Source organism: Alligator mississippiensis, chromosome 13 (assembly GCF_030867095.1).
Source record: "Alligator mississippiensis isolate rAllMis1 chromosome 13, rAllMis1, whole genome shotgun sequence".
Classification (NCBI taxonomy): Eukaryota; Metazoa; Chordata; order Crocodylia; family Alligatoridae; genus Alligator; species Alligator mississippiensis.
Window position 1 is genome coordinate 51,510,926 of NC_081836.1, and position 21,685 is coordinate 51,532,610.

Here is a 21,685-nt window from a genome sequence, read left to right on the forward strand (position 1 = left end):
GCCAGCCAAGATCCCCAGATCAGGACAATCATCCAAGTCCAATCACCAAACGCAGCCAATACCTCATTAGGATAGATCAAAACGAGCTCCCAATGGCCTCCCAGGCATGGTGTTCATTAGAAAGTCCCATATAGTTTTTAGAAATTCAAGAGACAGAGGTGTGGCTGCACGAAACCTTCAGAAGACAGCTCACAAACTGACATTTCCCCATAACAATTCTTTCCACTCATTATAGAAGCACTAGTCACTCCTTGGAATGTATTCTGCCTCCCTAAGCCAGAAACATAAGGATGGGGAAGTAGAGGGAGGAAAAAAAATGCAAAGACGACCTATAGACTCCAAAACAGCCCTGAGAAGCACACGTTTCTCATTGCAATCCATTTCCTCATCAAGTTGCACTAGCCTACCTCCCCAGGGAACCACACAGACCAATACAATATTGGAAAAAATTGAGCATACATAAAGTAATCTCACTGATAGAGAGCACTTAGCCTGTAGCAAGAGAGTTATCACAGCACTAATGCGCTGGCAGCCTTTGCCTAGAATACTTCACCCTGTTAGCAGGTGTTGACATCTGGGGAAAAGAACTGTTTCACCAAAGCAAGGAAGCAACTTGTTATGCCCCTGAACAAGCCAGAAAGGAGGAGCGGTTCTCTACGAAGAAAAGGTTTTGTCAGCAGCCCTAAAGTAAAACCCCCAGAAACAAAGAGAGAGACACCCAACTTAGCCTTTTTTATATTCATCGATGTTTGCTTTTTTCAACAACAAAATAATAATAATAGTAATAAATACACTGAGAAGGAGGAGAATGTGTAGATGATGCCTCCACATAGGTGTATAAACAAGGTAAGACTGCCAGGTGAACTACACAGTATGAGATAGGAGCTATTTATGATTGTGCTAGTAAGCGCATGAAGCCTGCCAGAAGTCTGCCGCTAGAAATAGTTGGATGTATGAAGCACTCTTCCTCCTCTTCATAAACCTGCAAAAAAACTTTAGGTGTGTAGGTGCACATCCATATTAGAATGCTGGTAAAATACCTTTTGAGAGAGAGAAAAAACCCCCAGAAACTTGTAGTCATTGCAAAAATGGCCTGCAGACTAGAAGGCTTGGGTTCTGAGGTCACCATTTTCATTAGCCTCATGCAATCTATTTAAAACCCATCTCTGCCATGGTAAACATAACCAATACAACCACGTCTGAAAGACACTGTCAATTCTGCTGTGGGAAGACATTACGCAATTATGGTTATAACTTAACTCCAAAAGCTGTAAACTAATGCAACAACACTTCCAGACCACTGCACACCTCTGTAGGAGAACATCCACAATAAGGAAGGGGGAGAGGTGGGGAGGGAAGATATGTCTCCCCCACCAATAGCTGGTGAAAACAAGACAGCTTGCAACAGTCGCATGTTCATGGGTCAATGAGGCTCTTCCCAAGATCTACTTTGGCTTGCTAAAACACGACAGCTGAAGACTGCCTCAAACATACCATACTAATATGGTAAGTTCCCAACTAATATGGGAAGATCCTAGAGCAGCGTGCAGATTTTCCCCTGGAGAAGATAACAAGGCCATGGAAAGCTGTGACATTCTTTTCAGAGATTACTCTGCTCATGTGTCACTCGCTATTTACTCTTTCCCATTCAACAGGAGAGGGGATATCTGTTTCCTAAACTCATCTGCTCCTTCATTATTACTAGGCAGTACAATCCTGTTTACGACATGAATGGTTGCTATGGAAGTGATTATGTTGTCACAAGATAATACCTTCAGGTGCAAAGCATGTAAATGAGGAAATAGTGTCTGTTTTCATGCATATATTTAGGGTGATGCCAATACAATCCCCCCAATGCCATAAACAGGCATTGAACAACTGTATCTAAGGGGAGGATCTGGCTCCAAGAAACAGCACTGTATCTAAACAGAATGCTTTTTCCAGTTTCCCCCAAAGGTTGAAAGGGTCTTTACGGTCATGCCACTGCTCACACTACTTTAATTAAAAAGCTTCCTAGGGTCGAACAGTACTGTCTGCCATATTCCAGGGCTCTGGAAAGCATTTTAGTTTCGGTTACAGCAGAGATGAAATATCTGCTCAGTCCAAAGATCAGGGACTTGGGGTGGGAATTGACAAGTCCAAAGACCACATAACAAAGCTCCATGCCTTTAACCTCCTATTTGTAGATTATTGTGTCCTTTACTGGAGCTAGGATTCCAAGAGAAGAAGCAAGAGAAAAATAGACAGTTTCAGATTTGACAGACTGTGAAATGCATGACTAACCCAGCTTGAGCTAGCCGAGTGAAGTACGTGCCTGGAATACAGAACTCCACTTGGAAACCTATTTACAAAGGACACAAAAGTAGGGGGCTCTATCTGGGTGCCTGTTGGAAACCGAGTACATCACAGAGAGGAGTACAGCATAAACCACCTCTGATCCTGTTCCTGGGAAAAAAAAAACACACTCTCCTCCTCACTTAGGCACTGAATGGCATTTGAACAGCTTAGTGTTTAAACCTGGGATTGCACAGACAGCAAGTCCCCCATCCATAATTCGGCAATAATGTTTACATGCAGTAGTTGTAGCCCCATTTCCCTGACCAGAAGACAGAATTAGGTCTCGGAGCACTTTGCATCTCAGTCACGCTGTGCTATAGATTTGAAGCTCCCTATGAAGCTGCCACCCAATTGCAGATTTCCCACATAAATTATGTCAGGAAAACTGTGCTAGAACCCCAAGAGCTAATGCCATAATCAAACATACTCCTATTGCCACCAACTGCCTCCCCCAGAAGGTCAGGGCATCAATTTCAGGAAACACAGCTTAGAAGACATGAACAGAAAGAGCTGTTGGGCATTCAATATCACATAGCTCTGAAGATAGAAGTAGGCAATATTTTGATTCCACAAGCACCCAATTAAAACCAGAAAAAGCTGCATATACCTCCGAGACGAAATTTAATGTCTGTGCTTGGTTTGGTGCATTAAAGCACATGAAAACTATATAAAGTCTCGCTCCCAATACTTCAAGTTCATTATGCATTCATAGACAAGAGAGTCTAACAAGTAAAGTCTGTCGGTTCTATTGATGAAAATATCACTCAAATTAGAGACCCCATAGAGCTGATTACAGCATGAAGACAACCTAGGAAGTCACCAGTGCGCTAGAAGAGTTACGCCCCACCAGTCATCTCGGAAGAGTTGGGGACAGTTACAGTGCATTAGGGTTGAGTTGTCTTGATTTGGGAAAATGGTTCTTAAAACATGGCAAACCTAAGGCATGTAAAGAAGAAGTGGGAAGGCTCTCATTATTCAGGAGACAAGGAGACTGATGTCAAAAAGAATTTCACAGGGAAAACTTTCCAGGTTTGACTGTGCATCTTTGCAAGTTGTTTTACTCTTAATACTTATACAAGTTTAACCTATAATGACACTTCAGCAAGACAGCAGCCATCAGCAGCAAGCTCAAAACATCCATCCATTTTAAAGTAAGCCATCTGATTCTAGTCAGAAACTATACCTGGAGGACTCATTTTTACTTAGTGAGAAATCAGTATGTCACCTGAACAAGAATGGACTGTGTGTCATTGAATGGCAACAGATCTGGACCTTTCTTTCACGTGATCAGTGACTGCTTGGATCAGTTGGGCAGTCCTCTGGCACAGGGTAAGTATTGAAAGACAGGTCAATCGCAGGACAGGAGATGTTAAAGCTTGCAACAATCCATTACATGCACTTCATAGCAGGAGCTCAAACAAGCAGTGGCCCTGAAAGAGCACAAGGTTTCCTTGAGGGCTAAAGAACAGCCTGCTCCAGGAACCAAAACTCATTCCAGTTAGTGCTATTTTTACTGGACTCAGTGAAATCAAGAACAGCACAGAAAAGAGTAAAAGGCAAGGAGACAACATGCTGGCTCTTGTCAATGCGGCGCATACTTTTCTGGGGAAGAATTTCATGCTGGTGGCAGGCACGTTGGGGAGGGAGAGAGACAGGATATTCAAATGAGCAAAGAGTGTTTGATCTCCTTCCCCTACAACATGCACCCCACATCCTCTGCTGTGACAACCTACAGCCCACCGTGTCCCCCGCCGCTTCCCATACGCCCTGAGGGCTTTCAAGTCTGGCAGGAAACAAAAAGCAGCAGAGCCATGGGAAGTGTCCAATGCTGTTATTTACACCCCAGTAGACCCCTCCCAGCACTGTGCAGCAACGCCAACTGCAGCTCAAAGCCGCACACCGAGATGCACACGCAGGGAGCGTGTCCTGGGGATACCCATGCCCACATAGCCAGCCTCCAGAAGAGCACGGGGTAATTCTTGGATTTGCAGCCTTTAGCTTATCCTCAGTTTTAAAGGGTTTAAAATGCTTCTTGAAGAGTTTATGTTTGAAGTAACTTTTTTTTTTTAACCTGCAGCTGGTCCGGCTGAAAAAGCTTATGATCAGAGGGGGGAAAAGGATTCCCTATGGCAACCATCTAAAAATAGTGACGCCTGCAGTGAGAGACTGATCTCACTTGAGATCCCAGTCCCCCTCACACTCCCACCACAAACTCTACTGGCAGTGGCTTTCCCCTTCTATGGCCTCCAGTTCTCTGGATAAAAGGTGATCATACCATCTCTTTAGAATTACAGCACCCAGATTTTTCATTCATTTAATCAGTTTGAGTCCATTTGGTCAACGCTATTAGCCACCACACATGCAGTGAAATCCTTAAGAGGCAAGTCAAAAAGCACTCTTGGGGGGAAAAAAAAAAAAGAGAAACAACAAAAAACACACAAACCAAACCAAACGGTTTTACCTTTGTAGCCATACACCTTGTGCAATATGGTTTATTTCTACTGCACAAACAGATCCCAACAGCAAGCAGTAATGCTTTAATGTAACATCCCTGGCTCCTTCAAAATATTTTTCCTCCCTATAATCCCTGAGGTCCTTCTAGAACAACATAGTATTTTTTTTTCCTTTTGCAGCTATACTTACCGTGTGGGGAAAAAAAATGTTGTGCATCCTTTCCAGCATCTCCTTATACGCTTCCTTCTGTTTTTAATTAGCACGTCTGTACTATGCGAGAAGAACTCAGAAGACCAGGCACTGTCAGCAGTGCCTGGGAATTCCTCACGCACCCTCCTCAAGGTCACAGCTAAAAGTAACTACCATTTCTCCTCCTCCCCAGATGAACAGAAGTATTCCAATAACCAAATCCAGCTCCCCTTGGCCATGCACCCTCTGGAAAGAAAAGAATCAAAAGTAGCTGCCGCATGCACTCTTATCAGAAAGCAAAAGGTTAGGACAGTGGTTTTCAACCTCTGGTCTGTGGACCTCTATGTCCAAAGGGTCTGCAAAAGATGATTATGATCAATCAAAAGTATGTGAATACCCACACGTCCAATTCAAAGGAGTCTGCACCTCCATTCAAAATCTTTTATGGGTCTGCAAATGGAAAAAAAAAAAAAAAAGGCTGAAAACCACTGGGTTAAGAGTCCAGGCAGTCCCTCCTCAACCCCCGAGTAATTATAAAATGGCCTTTTACACAGACTAAGTCAGAAAAACCTGTAATAAAGGTCACAGTTGCTAATGTTTAAGCTTCAAGGCTCACAGACTGTATAGTCCAGGAGAGACATGAAAGGGCTCCACCCTTTCTTCTTCCTCTGCCATAGTTAGATCTTGAGAAAAGAGTAGGTGTCACCTGTCAGCCACAAAGCACCCTCAGCCTCTGCTCTGATCTTCTAACACAGAGAGTGCAACATCTGTATTGAAAAGAAAGTTGATTAAAAACCTATTGCACCCAAAACAAAAATTAGAGAGTCACACTGCATCAGACCTGCAGTAACAGACTGCCCTCCACGGCCCAACCACAAGTACTTTCAACTGTACACATTTCAGAAATATCCTCTCCCTGCCCCACTGCCACTAGTGAGCAGCATTTCCCTAAAGGAGTCCCCATCGAGTCCTTATAATTCTTGCCCATCATCATCACCAGGATGCACAAAGGAAGGAGCTGGAAAATGATCAAAAGAAGAGATTCCAAGAGCAGTGACAGAGCCATGCTCCCCCATGGCATCCTGATCTGACATGCCATAGACACCAGCACTCAGACCCCTGACAGCTGGATCAAGCCCGGCAGGGAAATGCCAACACCTTTTAGACAGCTGAATACAAAGACGCTTTCTGAAGCTGTGACAAAACACACACCAGCCTTTGAATATAGAGCAGCAGAAGTAGCCAGACCCTGCGTAAGAGGCTCTCTAGAAAGCTGACTCTGCTGCTTTCATTCATGTGATCTCCCACCCCCCATCCAACTGGAACAATTACAGTTCAGTCTGAGGCTTCCAGAGACCAGGCAGAAATCGAAAACAGATTTCCACTGAAGCACAGCTTGAGTTTCATGGATCCCATTACTCTCGCTTCTCTCAGCATTTCCTGCCCGAGTACTGTAATGCATGTGGGGAGAGAAGGGGGCAGAAAGGCAGTCTCCCACCCCATTCACACTGCATCTGCCTGCAAGAGCAAAGCACACCCAAATCCTGAAAGCAGCAAGATGGGAGTGGGCCATATTGAAACAAAGGCAGCAAGTTTAGAGGGAATGAGGAGAGCAATGCAAGACTGATTGAGACCTGTAGAGATTCCAGAAGTACAAATTTGGTATAAATGCTTTAATAACAAGGGCTATGAACAGACATAACTGCTTTAAAAAGGGGAGGCTGAGTTGCTACTCTGGTGGCACGAGGTGTTAAGACACAAAGGTTACGCCTGTATTCTCCTGTGGCAATGAGCACAGCAGAGTGGTTTCAAGTTTAACCCTGAATGAAACAAAGTTACTCTTACAATGGCTTAGCCAGGCTTCAGTCTAGGTTAGAAAGGGAAGACCCTTTTGCTACACTTGCATCAGAGGAACATGCAGTTGCATCCTTAGTTTATACTGATAACATTTGATACCAATGCAGCTATTCCTCCTGACAGTGCTCAAGGTTGTCTCCACCCAGAACTGGACACAAGCATTATCAGCCCCTCTGTACTGGAAATAATTGCTCTTCTACATAGCAACGCCCTCCAGGATGCCATATCAGAGCACTGATATCGAACCAACTTGTGCCTACCAACATCATGTAATAACATGCTAAGAAAGCTGGAGTCATGCTAAGAAAGCTGATGCTGTCATAGCTAAAGTACATACAACCAAATAGGAAGAAACCATCAGAGCGGTGGTCCCCAGCCGTTCTGGCTCAAAAGCAACATACTGAGCAAATAACTCATTGCAGTCTCTGTCATGCTCTTCTCTCCCTGTGAGCCTCAGAATTAACTTCCTGGTTCCCTGGGACTACGGACAACACCGGAAAGTTTTGCAGGCAGCATCCCCCAATTCACAGCTCATGGGTGGTTCAGAATAAAGCTTAAAGCAACAGCAGCATTCACAAGCTTACTCATCCATGTATACACATACAGCTGGGTACTTATTGCACCCAGCTAGTGAAATCTGCCACCAGACACAGCATGCTTGTGATGCATCCAGAAAAGACGAGGAGAGAGGAGTTGTCGTTCATTTAATAGACACAAAACAAGCCCAAGCCAGCTGGTGATGGGCACTAGTATTTAGTAGTGCCACTGCCCATCTGTTGGTTTGGCATTATTGCTGTCACTGATGGTAGTTCTTTCAGCCATACACCCCGCCCCCAACTTTGGCCTTGTCTGAACAAGTACTGCATTGTACGCACCACCAAGCAAGTGCATAGCTGAATCTCTACTGTAAGGGTACATTTAACCAGTCAAGGGTAGCCAAATTTTTCCCTTTGGATTTTGCATGTTCTTTTGAAGTTTAAGCTTCAGCTTTGAATAGAAGGTTTGTTCAAAACCAGGCAGCATGTATGAGCAGCAGCATTCTGCAGGCTGAAAAGAACATACCACAGACAATGCAAAGATATGCAGATACCGATCTACCATGTTAGAACACTTCAAGTGTTGACTGAATTAAATATCCAAGCCCAGACTGTGGGATAAGGAGGCTTATATTAGACTTATACTGCTAAGCATGATTTACTCAAATCAGTACGAAATCAAGTCCTTCATCCCTAGTGTTGGTGTCTCAAGGATCCTTTGAGAATCCCACATGAGCCTGAAGTGCCCTCCCCAAAACTTATCAGCTTGGGAAACCTGCATCATGTCCCTAACCAGATCCCCAAACTGCTGCTGCTCTTCAGCTCCAATTAAATGCTCTTTTAAACAGTCAGATCTGATCAAACTTATAATTACATCCAAGCCTCGTCTCATCAATCCACAGAATCCATTACTGAATTCTGGGCTCAGCTCACTGAGAAGGCACTTCTATTACTAAGAAACTTAAAACTTTTTCACTAGCATGTTCCAAAAAATAAATAAATAAATAAATCAAACTTCTCAGAAAAATAAAACAAGCTAGAGGCTCCAACTTGGCTGGTTCGTTATTACTCGCACAACATTTGCATCAGTGTCAGCAATACACAAAAGCCCCAACCAGGTATAAAAAAAAAAAAAGAAAAACCCATGACCTCACTGTAATGCATGTACACTATTTATCTGGCTTACTGTCACCATATCCAAATGCTTATGGAAGAGTAGTCAGGACTCGTAGTAGAGATGATCTCTTTTATTAGACCAACAAGATTTTTGTTTAAAAAAATAAATAAATAAATAAAATAATTGCAAGTTTTGGGGCACAAACACCCTCCATCAGGCATTGGAGAAAAGACTGTAAAAGTTCTCCCGGGTAGAAATGAAAGTTCATATTTCCTAGGATTTCACAGAAATTGGTTTGCAAAAATCTTGTTGGTTTAAGAAAAGATTTCATCTCTACTACGAGTCCCGATTGCTTTTTCTTCTAGACCAACATGGCTACAACCTGAATACGCAAGAGTAGAAATTAGTTTGTCCAGCCAAGGTTACTTGCACCAACGTTGGATTGAAGCACAGCACATAACCTCTTGTACTGTCCATCTTCTTCAGGAAGCCTTCCTTGCCCAGCTAAAGGAACTGGGGCAGTTCCTCAGAACATGAACTCTTGTCCTGTATTCTAGGCAGAAACAGCTCATAAGTCTCTGCAAACACAAGGAGCATGTGACTTGAGATTCCCTGAAGTGCAGCAAACAGAAACCAGCTAATCTGTTGTGTCACCAGCAGGAATGCCAAGATATAAATGAACCTAAGTGATGGGTGCTGTGAACCTCTTCATTAGAGGTTATAGGGACTCAAGCACCAAATACTTATAAAAGCTAAATCTCTGGATTAACTCTTCTAGCAATGCTAACCACCACCACCTTACTCAAAGCCCTGGCCCTACTGCATGAACGCATCTGTAATAGATCGTTTCCAGACATGCTCTGGAACTTGGAGATTACTTTCTACCACTTGCACCAACTGAGCTGGAAGTGAAGAAGCTGCAAGGTCTTGGGCAGAAAGTTAATTACCCTAGCATTACTTGTCCAGTACAAGACAGAAGGCAATGGGAAACCACAGCTAGATGAGCCTGTATTGAGATCCATTCATGTCAAAGGTGCTGCTCCCCCCAGTAGTGGGAAACTAACATGAAAGCCTTGCAGCAAAAGGACAAGGAAAAATAAAAATAAAAAATAAATTGCACATAGGCATCAATGCCTATTCACACCACCATTAAAAATAAAACAGCAAGAGATGCAGTAACTCCCTGTTACTCTTTTGCTTCCTATCTCAACAGCTTCATGGGGCAGGTCACAACTGAAAAGCCTATTAAAAAGAAGTCACTGGAAGATTAGTTTCAAGGTCGCAAAACGAACATCACTGTCAGCCAAATGATGACATCTTTCCGATTCAGAAAGGAGTTTGTCTGCAAAATGTATCAAGTTTCTGTGGGGCTCTCACCTGTTCTCAGTCCTAACTCATCTCGCACAGGTCAGCTTGTGCTGCAGAAGCACAACAAAGCATCAGCAGCCTGGCAGCCTCCTGGGAGAAGTAACCCCCACATGCACTTATCAGACACCAGCTCTGGTCACTGAACAGTGACAAATCAGGTCATTCCTGAGAATTTTGAAGAATTTAATTTATTAAACACTCAAGTCAATGGTGAGGTGCAGTGATGCATTTCAGCTCTCCCTTGAGATTAAAAAAAAAAAAAAAAAAAGGAAAAAAGTTTGCTGCTGTTTCGTTACAGTATCCAAAGGTGGGGGGAGCCAGAGGCTTTTCCCCCCGTTTTTGCTTTTCTGCAATGTTTTCATTCATCATCCTCCAACCAAAAAGGTTAAAACTAAGGAACTAGTAGGATGTCATCAAATAGCAAGCAAATGCAAGCTGATTATGGGGGAAGCCATTTTCATTCAAAACATTTAAACTGCTTTCTGCTATCACAGAAAAAATGCTGGATGGATACAATGGGATTTTACCAGCCCTCACCACCTATGCTGTTGAGGGCTGAAAAACAGCCTGCCCAACCTGATGACAGGCCTCCAAACACACAGCAACAGAGACAAGGCAAAGGAAAACTTCACCTTCCTGAGTTTTCCAGAATAAGAAGTGCTTACATACGTATATACCCATTCAAGTCTTCTTTGGATCTCCAAAAACTCAGATAGAGGGGCACCTGGTTCCTTCTGATCATCTTGGCAAGCAGCTTAACTGCTTTCATTGTGGAAAGGGCTGAAGAACTAGGAATGGAAACTACAACTTCAATTTAATACTGGCAGAGCAACGGGAACAAAAGAAGAACTGACAGGCATCCCAAGCTGGCAGTCTAAGTGCTGACTCTCAACCCCTCCATAGAAATTAGTGGTAAGACCAATCTTCTTCACCAGATGACTTAAGCAGATCTCAGAAAAGCCGACAGGATGATTAGCTTCTCTCCTCAGTTCACTACTCACAGGTCTTTAGTTTCTCTTCCCCTCCCTTACTGCCTCAGGTTATCCATTGCCAGGGGCAGAATGATGCACGGGTGCTACAAGGAGCGCTGTTCAGCCAGCTTCATCACAACATGCCTGCTGGGGTAGCGTACTTTGCACAACACTAGTTCAGGGCCTCCCTTTTTGCACAGACACGGAAGAGGAAGGAACCATCCTTCAGAATAAGAAAAACAAGAAGTCGGAGGCACAACAGGCAGGTACCTCTGCCCTTACCTCACTCCAAGATGATAAATCTGCTTTGGAAGTTCAGAAGGAAATCTATGCCCCAAGTTGTGCACGATACAGGATAAGGAGGCAAGAAACTAAATCATGTGTACAGCTCCTCAGTACACATTTCAAATCTAGGGATTAGTTAAAAGCAAAGCACTTGAATTCCCAGTCTTAATCTCCAGTGTCATGCCTAATGGGATATCACTATGGGAGAGAATCTCTCTCTCAGAACGCAGAGGAGAGTAAACTTAAGAAATCATATAAAGATCTGCATGAAACTGTGCTTTTTATATTGGGTCAAAATTAACATTTAAACAAAAAAAGGGTTGCATAAGATGCAATGAAGGAGAAAACAATGCCCATCCAAAGCTTTAGGAAAAGGGAAGGGGGGGGGATGACAGGGGAGGGACCCAGAAAAGTGACTACATTAAAATTAATTCTATTCAGAAGGTGATTTGTACCACACTGACACCAGAAATCTCGTTTTCTTGTCTGGGATATTAGAAAACTAATATCCCAGACAAGAATTTTAAGTTGCCAAATGACTGAAGTGGTGAGCGAGAGGTCAGAGACATTCCCCCCCTTTCTCAATAGGGAAACATGCAGAGTTCTGGATCTTGCCACCACCAACTGGAAGAAAGAAATATGTCCACAGATAATGATCATGAACTTAACTACTTTCCAGCTAGGGTGGCCATCATAGAGGACAGTCCAGTTGTCTTCTGTCGATACAAAACCAGACGGACGCCTTAGAGAAAAATAGAGGACATAAAGATGTCCAGTTTTGTATCGACAGAGGACAAAGGACCAAGTAGCAGAAAACTGGAATGTCCTCTATGATGGCCACCCTATCTCCAGCATCTCTCCCACCTGCAAACACACACACAAAGCAACCACCATACAGGCATCAAGTTCAATTTACCTGCTGCAAGCAAGCAGCATTTCAGGAACTCAAAGCACTTTGGATTTATGTGAATAAGTAAGTGTCTTCCCAAAACCCAGGTCTTTCAGCCCCCAATTTGTCTGCTTAAGGAATACATGCACACTTGGGGCTGCATAGCTGCTTGTGCCTAATCAGGACAATGGAACTTGTCAGCCAAAGGCACAAAGATCAAGGCAGAAATGGGATTAGGAGATTTGTAGAGGAACTGCCCATTTTCTGTTATTGTTTAAGACTTAACACAAACCAGAAGATGCAAGGCTGTAAAAGCCCAACAGCACCTCCAAAGCTTTGCAGCTTGAAAGCAGCAATGCAAAAATGCCAAGGGCTGGTCATCAACTGATTAGTCTAATGCTTTTCACTCTGGTTCTGTTATTCCAGCTAAGCCCCAGCATGATACCTTCTGAACAGCCATATGCTCAATGAAGATCTCCTCAAACCAGAGCTCAGCAACCCTTGCAAGATGGTATACATCCTCTACACTAAAATGAATGGTAATCCCACCCTCCGCCTGGCTGCAATGGGCCTGTGTATTTTACCATCCTCCAACTAAGTACCTATTTAGCCCTATGCCTACAGGGTGATCTGCCAAAACGATGCAATGAGTGACTGCTCTCCTGGTTAGCTTCTAATCTACAGTCTGGATTTCCAGAAATGGACAGCTCTCTGGAGACTACTTGGAAAAGTAGCAGGGTAGCCTGCATCAGGGAAATAGGAATCTGCAGACAGAAAGCTGGCATAAGCTCATCTTTTCCTGTCAGGGTACCAGATCCTGAGGTGGGACTTGCTGCAAACTTAATTGATTTTTCCAAGCTCCATTACTGTATCTGAATTGTTTTTCTTAAAAATAATTTGCATTTCTGGTTAAAATTTCCTGCTGGTTCCCTTCTCCCCCACAACATGCTAGAGACCCAGCTATAATACCAATTTGCTGACAAGAGGCAGAACAGCTGTTCACTGGGAGGCCAAGGGGTGTTGAGTTTTAGACCTTTAAAAGCAACTTCAGCTGTATAACAGGAAAAAAATGGATTGCAAAGCCCTGATGTTTCCCCAGTGCTGTTTGACAATCAGTGCCTCATCAGGAGAGCTGAACCAGTTTTGGAAATGGGCCATTTCTCCTGGAAAGAAGAAACTTCAAGACGCCCCTTTTAGAGACAAAGATTACTCTCTGACTTCAAGCCAAGTGGCTGCGAACACGTCATCCAATTCCACAAATACACGTGTTTCCAATTTACAGAAACACTCTTGGGTTCCAGGACTGAAACGAGACACCAGTACAGTAGGGGATGTTCTAAAACAATGACTCTAATCCAAATTCTTTGGCAGTTCCGTCTCCACTGTGCTTCTCCGTCCAGGAAATGCTTCCAAAAGATGACAGAAATTGTTGTGCAGGGAAGTGATCTTATGGAACAAGCAAGTTCCTGACAGAATCTCTCCCTTGCTAAACATGCACCCACATCTACCAGCAAACACATCAGACTGACCCTCGAGTCAACTTCTGGTGCCTACTTCTAGCTCTTCATCACCCAAAAGAAACAAGACTAAGCAGATCATTTGCCCAGATCATTCAGAGTTGAGAACAGCACCGACTTGGGGGTGCCCAGGAACTGTTGGGTGAAATCACAGCAGGGACTGTCCTCCCCAGTGGGCAGGATTGCAGTAGATCCCAACTGTCACTATGGCAAGCAGCAGTGCAACTCTACCAATTTTAGCAGTGGGAAGCCAGTATACACCAACTATCATCACCAAGCTGTCTAACCTCGTTGTGTAGACCTCCTTTGAACATGCTTGTTAAGGTGTCAGCAGTTACCCACAGCTCACCGATTCCAATCCCACTGTTGCTAGCCAGTCTCTAATACAGATAAGCCCTGCCACAGGGGCTGGATGCACCTCCAGACAGCTTTGATCAGGGCTAGTTTGAACTGTGCATCACATGTGAATCATTTTTATGCAGTCTGTGGTTAGGACATGGCCATTTTGCAGGGATTCTGGGACAGAAGCTCTTGATCCCAGCCAAAAAAAAAAAAAAGAGGAAGTAAGATTAAGATGCATGAGCAGACTTTTGCCGGTGACTATACAAGCTTGCTTATAAAACACCAAACATTTGGACACTGAAGAGCTTGAAACCATTAGACGATAGCTTCCCTTTTGTTGCTAAAACAGACATCCAATGTCCAGCAACAGCTGCCATCCCACCAAAAGGGGCTGCACTGACAACAGCTGTACTGTGTTAAAAGGTCTCTGCGGATTACAGCTTGTCCTCCTAGTAGGTAACGGAGATGCCTGCTCCAGGCTTCCAGCTTGCTCTGGGCCCTGCCAACTAACTGTGCTGTGTTACTCAAGTCACCTGGCCAGAGAGAGCCTTCACACTGCTCTATAGATCCATTTAAAGACGAGAGCAGATGCTCAGGAAAATCCTCATAGTCCTGGAAAACCAAGTCCAAGGATGAACTGAGAGTGTTGCTATGACCATTACCTAGATATTTTTGCTGGTATTTGGTATTTATTTTGAACTTGGTATTCCATCCACATTGTCAGAAACACCATAAATCCTGTTCCATTTTTACAGGCTGGAGCGAAGGCGAGTGTGACTCACTACACAGTAAAGAAGCCTTCACAAAACACTGCAGTATATGACTCAGATGAGAATACAGCTGAAACACCATTCTTATCAAGATATAAACCATATCCCAATGATTCACTTGGGGGGAGGAGGAGAAGGGGTCTGTGAAGAGACCCAAGAGCCATTTCTGAAGACAAAGCCTTTCCAAACAACACTTGGAAGCCAGGAACACGAAAGCCACGTCCCTCTGGAGTGGTCCATGACACTACGTATGCAAACCTCACTCCAGAAAAGGTCACCGAATTCTTACCTCATCCTAACCTCCTAGCACTCTCCCCATTAGCATCTCCCTTCCTCATCATCATACACATTTGACCCTCTTATATGATCTGCTGACTACTGGGAAGCTTTACAGGACCACGGACTTTCAGCTAAAGAAGCAGTAAAAGAGGGTTAAGCTAGTTTAAAGAAAGAAAATTAATACCTCCCCCCGGTAGCATTCTTCTCACGTCACTCTGCTCGAACCTGTGCCAAGCGACTGCACAGTGACAGAAGGTGGGAGGGGATGAAAAGCAAAGCCCCACCAACAGATCCTGATTTAGAGGCCATCCATGGCCAGAGGGCGTAATGATGCATCCCGATCCAGCTGAGTCCATTTCAGACCCTGCCACCGTGTTGCCATAAGGACCCCTCGGCGAGCTCTCAGACAAAAGGAGGCTGCCCTAATGTCTTGGTGCACCATGGTCCCAGCTGTCTTCAGGCAAATAGGCTCCAAACAGTTCCTCCCCACCCCCCAGAGAAGAGATAGGACTGGATGCAGCACTTGCTGCAAGCAAAGCAAAGCAGATTTAAATGCCACGTTCGTGTACAGGCCAGGCAGTCACCACAGGTCCCACAAGATGTAAGGAAGATGCAGACTTCAAAGAACAAGCAAAGCGTGCGCAACTTGAAAGCCACACGGGCTCCGCGCAGGTTTCAGGGGACATCACTTGTCCGCTGCTCGAGCGCAACGAACGCTTGCTCGTCACTGCAACGAGAGCAAGTGGAGACAAAATAACCTGTGATATCGGCCAGCCTGCCCGCGACCGAGAGCACATGCCTCTCGCAAGACAAAGGACACAGCCACACTAAGGGACCACACCGGGTCAGCACACAGTTTCCCGTGGAAACAGAAACACAAAAATAGGTCAATGTTTATTCATCCGTTCTCAAGAAAACAGTAAGCACCATCTTTCCCCGGCCCTTCTCCGACAGGAGTTGGGGATCTTTCCCTGGTGGGATTGGGGAACGAGCAGCTGCTGCCTCACGACCAGTTCGAGCCCCCGGCACGGCACGCCGGCCTGAAACCTTCCCCAGACAAAGGTACACGTCTCTCTGCCTCCATCGTAAAGCCAAATGCAAGCCCTGTCCTGCCGTGCCTAGCGCTGCTCTGCGTCCCGGTCGGCGTGGCGCGAGATGCCACCCGGGCGGCTTCGATGCAAAAACCGCCTCCTTCGCCACCCACAAAAAAAGGATAAAACCGCCCGAGCGGATTCTCCCGAGGAAACCCGGACGGCTCCTATCCCGCTTCCTTCGTCAAGGACCGCTCGTGTTTGGGAGGAAAGGGAAGAGGAGCCCGTGTCGGCGCGGGGATGAATCAAGCCGCAGTCAACTATGGGGACGAACGGAGGGGACTCGAGTCCTGGTCAACTACAGCGGGGGGGGGGGGGGACAGAGCAGGACAAGAACCAGGCGGCCCCGGGGGCCCGTCCGGCCGCCACACGGCAGCCCGCGGCGCTGCCGCCCCCGGGGACCGTCGTCGTGACAACAGCGAGCCGAGCCGCCACCCGGGGCAGGCTGCCGGCGCCCGGAGCCCTCCTCACCTGCTGGTACTCGGCGTCCTCCGGGCGGAAGTCGGCGGCCGTGGGCTCCCAGCGCAGGCTGAAGTGCGGCAGGCGGTGCAGCAGGCTCACCCACCAGGGCGGCGAGTAGCTCACGCCCGCCATGCCCGGCCCCCGCGCCCCCCGCCGCGCCGCTTCACCGCCGCCCGCCGCCGCCCGCCATGCAGGGAGGAAGGGAGCCGCGTCCGCTGCGCCCCGGCGGCTTCATGGCCCGGCCCGGCCCGGCCCCGACCCGCTCTGCTCCGCTCGCGCCGCCGCCGCCTCACAGCCTCTTTGTTCACGGCGCCCCAACCTGGCCCCGCCCCGCCCGCTCATTGGCGCCGCTCGTCGCCTGGCCCCGCCCCCGCCCCCGCCCGTCGCCTGGCCCCGCCCCCGCCGCCCATTGGCGCCGCTCGCAGCGTAGCCCCGCCCCCGGCCCCACCTGTCCCCGCCCCCCCACTCATTGGTGCCGCTCGCCGCCTGGCTCCGCCCCCCGCGGTGTGATGAGCTTGCGCGGCCTCAGAGCCCCACGTCCCACGGAAGAGCAGCGTCCCGCCCGAGCACGGCTGCTGTAGGGGCAGCGGGCTAGAGACACAGGACACAGCGAGCACGTAGAGTAGCCGAGAGCCCAGTGGTCGAAGCACTCGCCCAGGGGGGTGTAGGACCACCTTAGACCTCAGACACCCACCTCCCCGCTGCATGCCGTTGCTCCCAGGGGCGGGTGGGGGTCTTGTCCCTGGTACGGACCAGACTTGCCAGCCTGGTCCAAAGAAAGATGAGTCAAAACTGGTACATTTCTGGAAAAAGTCTGGGTTAAAAAAAAAATCATTTTCTGATGGAAACCATTTGGATGCAAGTGCCCAGGCCATTCTGCTCAGGGCCGTGCCGTTAGTCCCCATTATCGGTCTCCCGTTAGTCCACGTTACTCCAGTCATGGGGGGGGGGGGGTCCTCTATGATGCCCCTTTTCACATCCCCACGCCACCCCCACTCGCATCGCTACAACCCGGCCGCGCTTCACCAGTAACGACAACACGTGAGGCAGACTGGAGAGCAATGGTGCAGCCATGCAACGTCAACCAGTGTCCCGTGCTGTAAGCACCACATACCCCAAACCCACCCTGAAATTTTATTTCTTCCTCAACCCCTCAACTCGGACAGCAACAAAGAAAACCAAAGCAAACACACAAAGAACAGCTCCCGCTGTCTGTGTATGCTCCAAAACGGTAATATGTCCCAGGGCCTGTGACGAGCACAGCTGGCCGAGAAGACTGAGACCATATCTGGACCGTGAGCTTAGACCAGTGCCGGATTATGACATGCTGAGGCCCTAAGCTATGTCCATTTTAGGAGGCCCCATGTGATAAAAATAATCCACAAACATGGATTTTCATGAAATTAAGATGAATTATTATTTCTGCACAAATTTATGAACTCAGTATGAATACCTGGAGCCATATAGAAGTATAATTTTGTCATATTACAACAAAAATGTCCATTTTTTTTCTTGTTTAGATGTCCCTCATATTGTGAGGTCCTAAGCCTAAACCCAGCACTAGTTTAGACAACAGAAAGTCATGTCCTCCATAATATCTATTACCCCATTTCTGATTTGCTTGCCTAGAAGGGGTTCATACCAAACTCGCATCCATGGTAACTTTCCTTGAAGCGCCCTGATTTTGTAAATTCGCACCCTTCATACCCACTCTTCCATCCTCCATTATAGAAAGACATGCATTAAACTCAGGGGGCTCGGACCGGACCCTCCATGGTTTCAGATGACAATCGCTACATAAATCAGTACATAGATGTATTAAACACATGTCTAAGTATTTTAGCAGTAACCAACCGCCTGTTGAGCTGGGCAGAACAGAACACACTGTGGAACCATTCATACCTTATGACTTACCTAAGGCTGTATGCTGATACAATCGAAGGGTCCTTTCATTTTCTCTGACAATGCAGACCCTTCAGTATTTTCAGTCCCAAAAGTAAAAAGTTGAGGTCAAACCCTAGGGACACAGACTGCAAAACAAGTCGATACTCTAAGTAGCTTCAGAACAGTGCAAAAAAACCCAGGAAGGATAACAAGCAGCCAGTGAGCAAGAACAATGGACATCACAAATTCACTGCTTGGCCTTGTTACAAAGATTTTATTGTTTTCTACAAAGTTTAAAATATGTAAAAAATGTTCACTACTTTCTGTCATAAAGCAAGGCACCGGTAGAACTCCATTCTGGCCGCAGACGGACACTGGGATTTATTATTAGTGTGTGAGTTCTCCAACTTCTTTGCATGGACCACATTTTAGCAGAGACAGGACCTTGTAGGCTTCCTACTTCCCCTTTTCTGATCACATGGACCCCATACTCTTTGTGATTATATAACATCCCTGCAGTGGCACACACATTAACAGCTTCTTGTATGAAAGAGAGAGAAAGGAATGTGTTTTAAGCTTCATTTAATGCAATTTGGCAGCTGGGGAAAAATAAAATGGCCAGCACCACGTGACCAACCAGATTATAAAGGAACAACTGGCAAGCCTTCCACAGGCCACGGTTTGAGAACCAGTAGTCTAATTATATAATTTTAGGATTAGGGGCCATTATGACCCAAGTCAAGGCACATAATCTTTAAATGGCTCAGTTTCTCCATTTGCAAAAAAACAAAAAAAGATAATACCCACTACTTCATCTTTCAAATGCTAATAAATGAACATGGATTTTGAATGCCTTATTTTGAGGGAGAGATTTTATCATCTTATTCAAAAGCCATTTAGCTTCACATTTTACCAATGCACTTTAGGATAAGGAAAGTGAATGGCTAAAATGGGTTATTTGAAATACAAGGACCAAATAGGTTTGTTTGTGCTAATGGTCTGGAATATAAAGATTTTAATTGCTTTCTATTGAGGAGATTTCCTCATGGACATTACAGACAAAAACAGTTTCAAAGAATTCTCTTAATAATTGGCAGACAGAGTTAAGACACATCAGAGGATTGAGGGCTAGGCACGCAGTTGCACTGCTAATTGTAAGTGCCTGCAAAGATGTAAGACAGACTGTAGATCTGTTGTAAGAAAAGCTCCATTTTCATTTTTCTGAGCAAGGATTGCAGAAATGTGGCTAAAGTGCTTTCCTTTTGTTTGTTTGGGTTTTTTTAAATGTATTGGTCTTGTTCCATTTAATCTGAGTGCCAGCAAGGATGAGGAAGAAATTACCCGTAGTTCCAATTCACATGATCTAAGATCTTTCACTGTCAGGTCAACAAACTGTAATGGGCAACCGGGGGAGGAGGAACTGGCTGACCTTATTCAGGGCTAGAGATGCCTTCGCACAGGACACCAATGGCAGAGAGTTAATGTTCTAAAGCAATTCTAAGGGTAGAGTCTGTCCTATAGATGTTCTTGCTGCAACAGGCACATGAATAAAAAATAAAAATAAAAAACAATATCACCTTCTGCCTCTTCTGGTATTCCCACTATACTCCACACTGGTGAGACCCCAGCTAGAGTACTGCATCCAGTTCTGGGCGCCGCACTTCAACAAGGACATGGAAACACTTGAGAGATTCCTGAGAAGAGCCACCCGTATGATAGGGACTTGCAAGACAAGCCAGACGAGGAGAGGGTGAGGGACTTGGGCCTCTTCAGCCTACAGAAGAAAAGGCTGAGAGGGGACTCGGTAGCATCTTGCTGCTACATCAGAGGAGTGCATCAAGGGCTTGGTGAACAGCTGTTCACCAGGGCACCCCTGGGGAAGACCAGGAGCAATGGACACAAACTCCTGGAAGGCCGCTTCAGGCTCAATTCCAGGAAAAAACTCCTTCATAGTCAGGGTGTCCAGACTGTGGAATAAGCTCCCTCCAGAAGTGGTGCAGTCACTTACCCTGGCAATCTTCAAAAGGAGACTGGACGGTCCCCTCGCTGGGGTCACTTGACCCCAGTTGTCTTTTCCTGCCTAGAGTGGGGGGGCTGGACCCGATGATCTACAAGGTCCCTTCCAGCCCCTTACAATCTATGGATCAATCTATGAATCTACTGAGCTTTCAGACCAAGTACCTTTGTCAGCAAAAAGCTGGACAGAGAGTGGAAGTAGCAGCAGTGAGCATACAAAACACCACAGAGACTTCCTTTGACAGCACAGATGGAATCAGTCCAAACTGTTTCAATCTACTTGACAAATCAAACGCTGAAAACTATTAAATAAGAGTTGAAATGACAGAACACCAATGTAGCAGCTTAGGGCACCTCAAAGGGGTACACGGGCAGAGAATTATAGGGACTGCCTCACTTACACTTACTGGTTAGAGAGAGAACCGAGCCCAAAACATTTTGGAAAGAGGGCTTGGTTGAAGGGAAAAAAAAAAGCACTGATGCTTTAAAGTCACCTGACAGAAGTAATAATAGGCATATGGGACAATAGATAATCCAACACCCTAAGACAGATAAATTGAGCGTAGTAGTTAATGCAAGGCATTTTGTCCATGATAGGGGAGTTTCAGTACATTATGCTGCTTAAGAGGGGCAGGACTCTGATCTCTCAGATGTTTTGCCTCTTTTATATTACTTCGGTGATTTTTGCTGAAGCCAGTCAGGTATCAAGCCCCAACAGATTACATTCTGGTGGCTTTCTCCATGTAAAAGGCACTTCCTTCACCCTCACCAAAACAAACCTACTGCTATGTTGTATTAAGAAATAGAAGATGTGGTAATTCATCCTTGCAGAGAAAAGAAATGGTTTCACAAGCAACTGGAGGAAACTGCAAATGCTATTTTTCTCTATAGCAATCCTGCTGACAAATATTCTTATTAGAATTTGCTCATATTTCATAATTCACTGGACAAAAAAACACAAATAAAAAGCAGCAGCTTTTCAAAATGAAGGAGCTTGGAGCGATTTAAGGCCAATTTAAACATTCAAAACAGCACAGAGGAACCACTTCAGCCCTGAAGAAACATGTCTACTATATGTAAAATCACTTCTTTTTCACAGGATTCTCCATCCTGAGTTCAGGCAGTCATACTGCTCATACATGGCAATTCTCACAGGTTTTGCTAAAGCAGCCTTTATGTAATGAGTAATTGCACCCCCTTGGATACTGCTATTCTCTGAGTTGGGATTATTCTGATTTTATTATGCTGTACAGCCCCCGCACACTCACTGCCTCTTCAGATCTTGCATGTAGGATTAAAGATTTCAACCGACAAACAGATT

General features: G+C 45.7%; 1 protein-coding gene across 3 annotated transcripts in view; it reads right to left on the reverse strand.

Annotated features, from left to right (window-relative positions):
* TTYH3 (tweety family member 3) overlaps positions 1-16,757 on the reverse strand; it is a 97,272-nt gene extending 80,515 nt beyond the window's left edge. For 2 of the 3 annotated variants that reach the window (XM_059716596.1, XM_059716595.1), the window contains exon 1: positions 16,474-16,756. In XM_059716596.1, coding sequence (XP_059572579.1) covers positions 16,474-16,596 — 123 coding nt within the window. In that variant the 5' untranslated portion in view covers positions 16,597-16,756. Of the gene's footprint in view, positions 1-16,473 lie in introns of all 3 variants that reach the window. The other variant, XM_059716594.1, reaches the window with a different exon arrangement.
* Between the last annotated feature and the right edge of the window lie 4,928 nt (positions 16,758-21,685).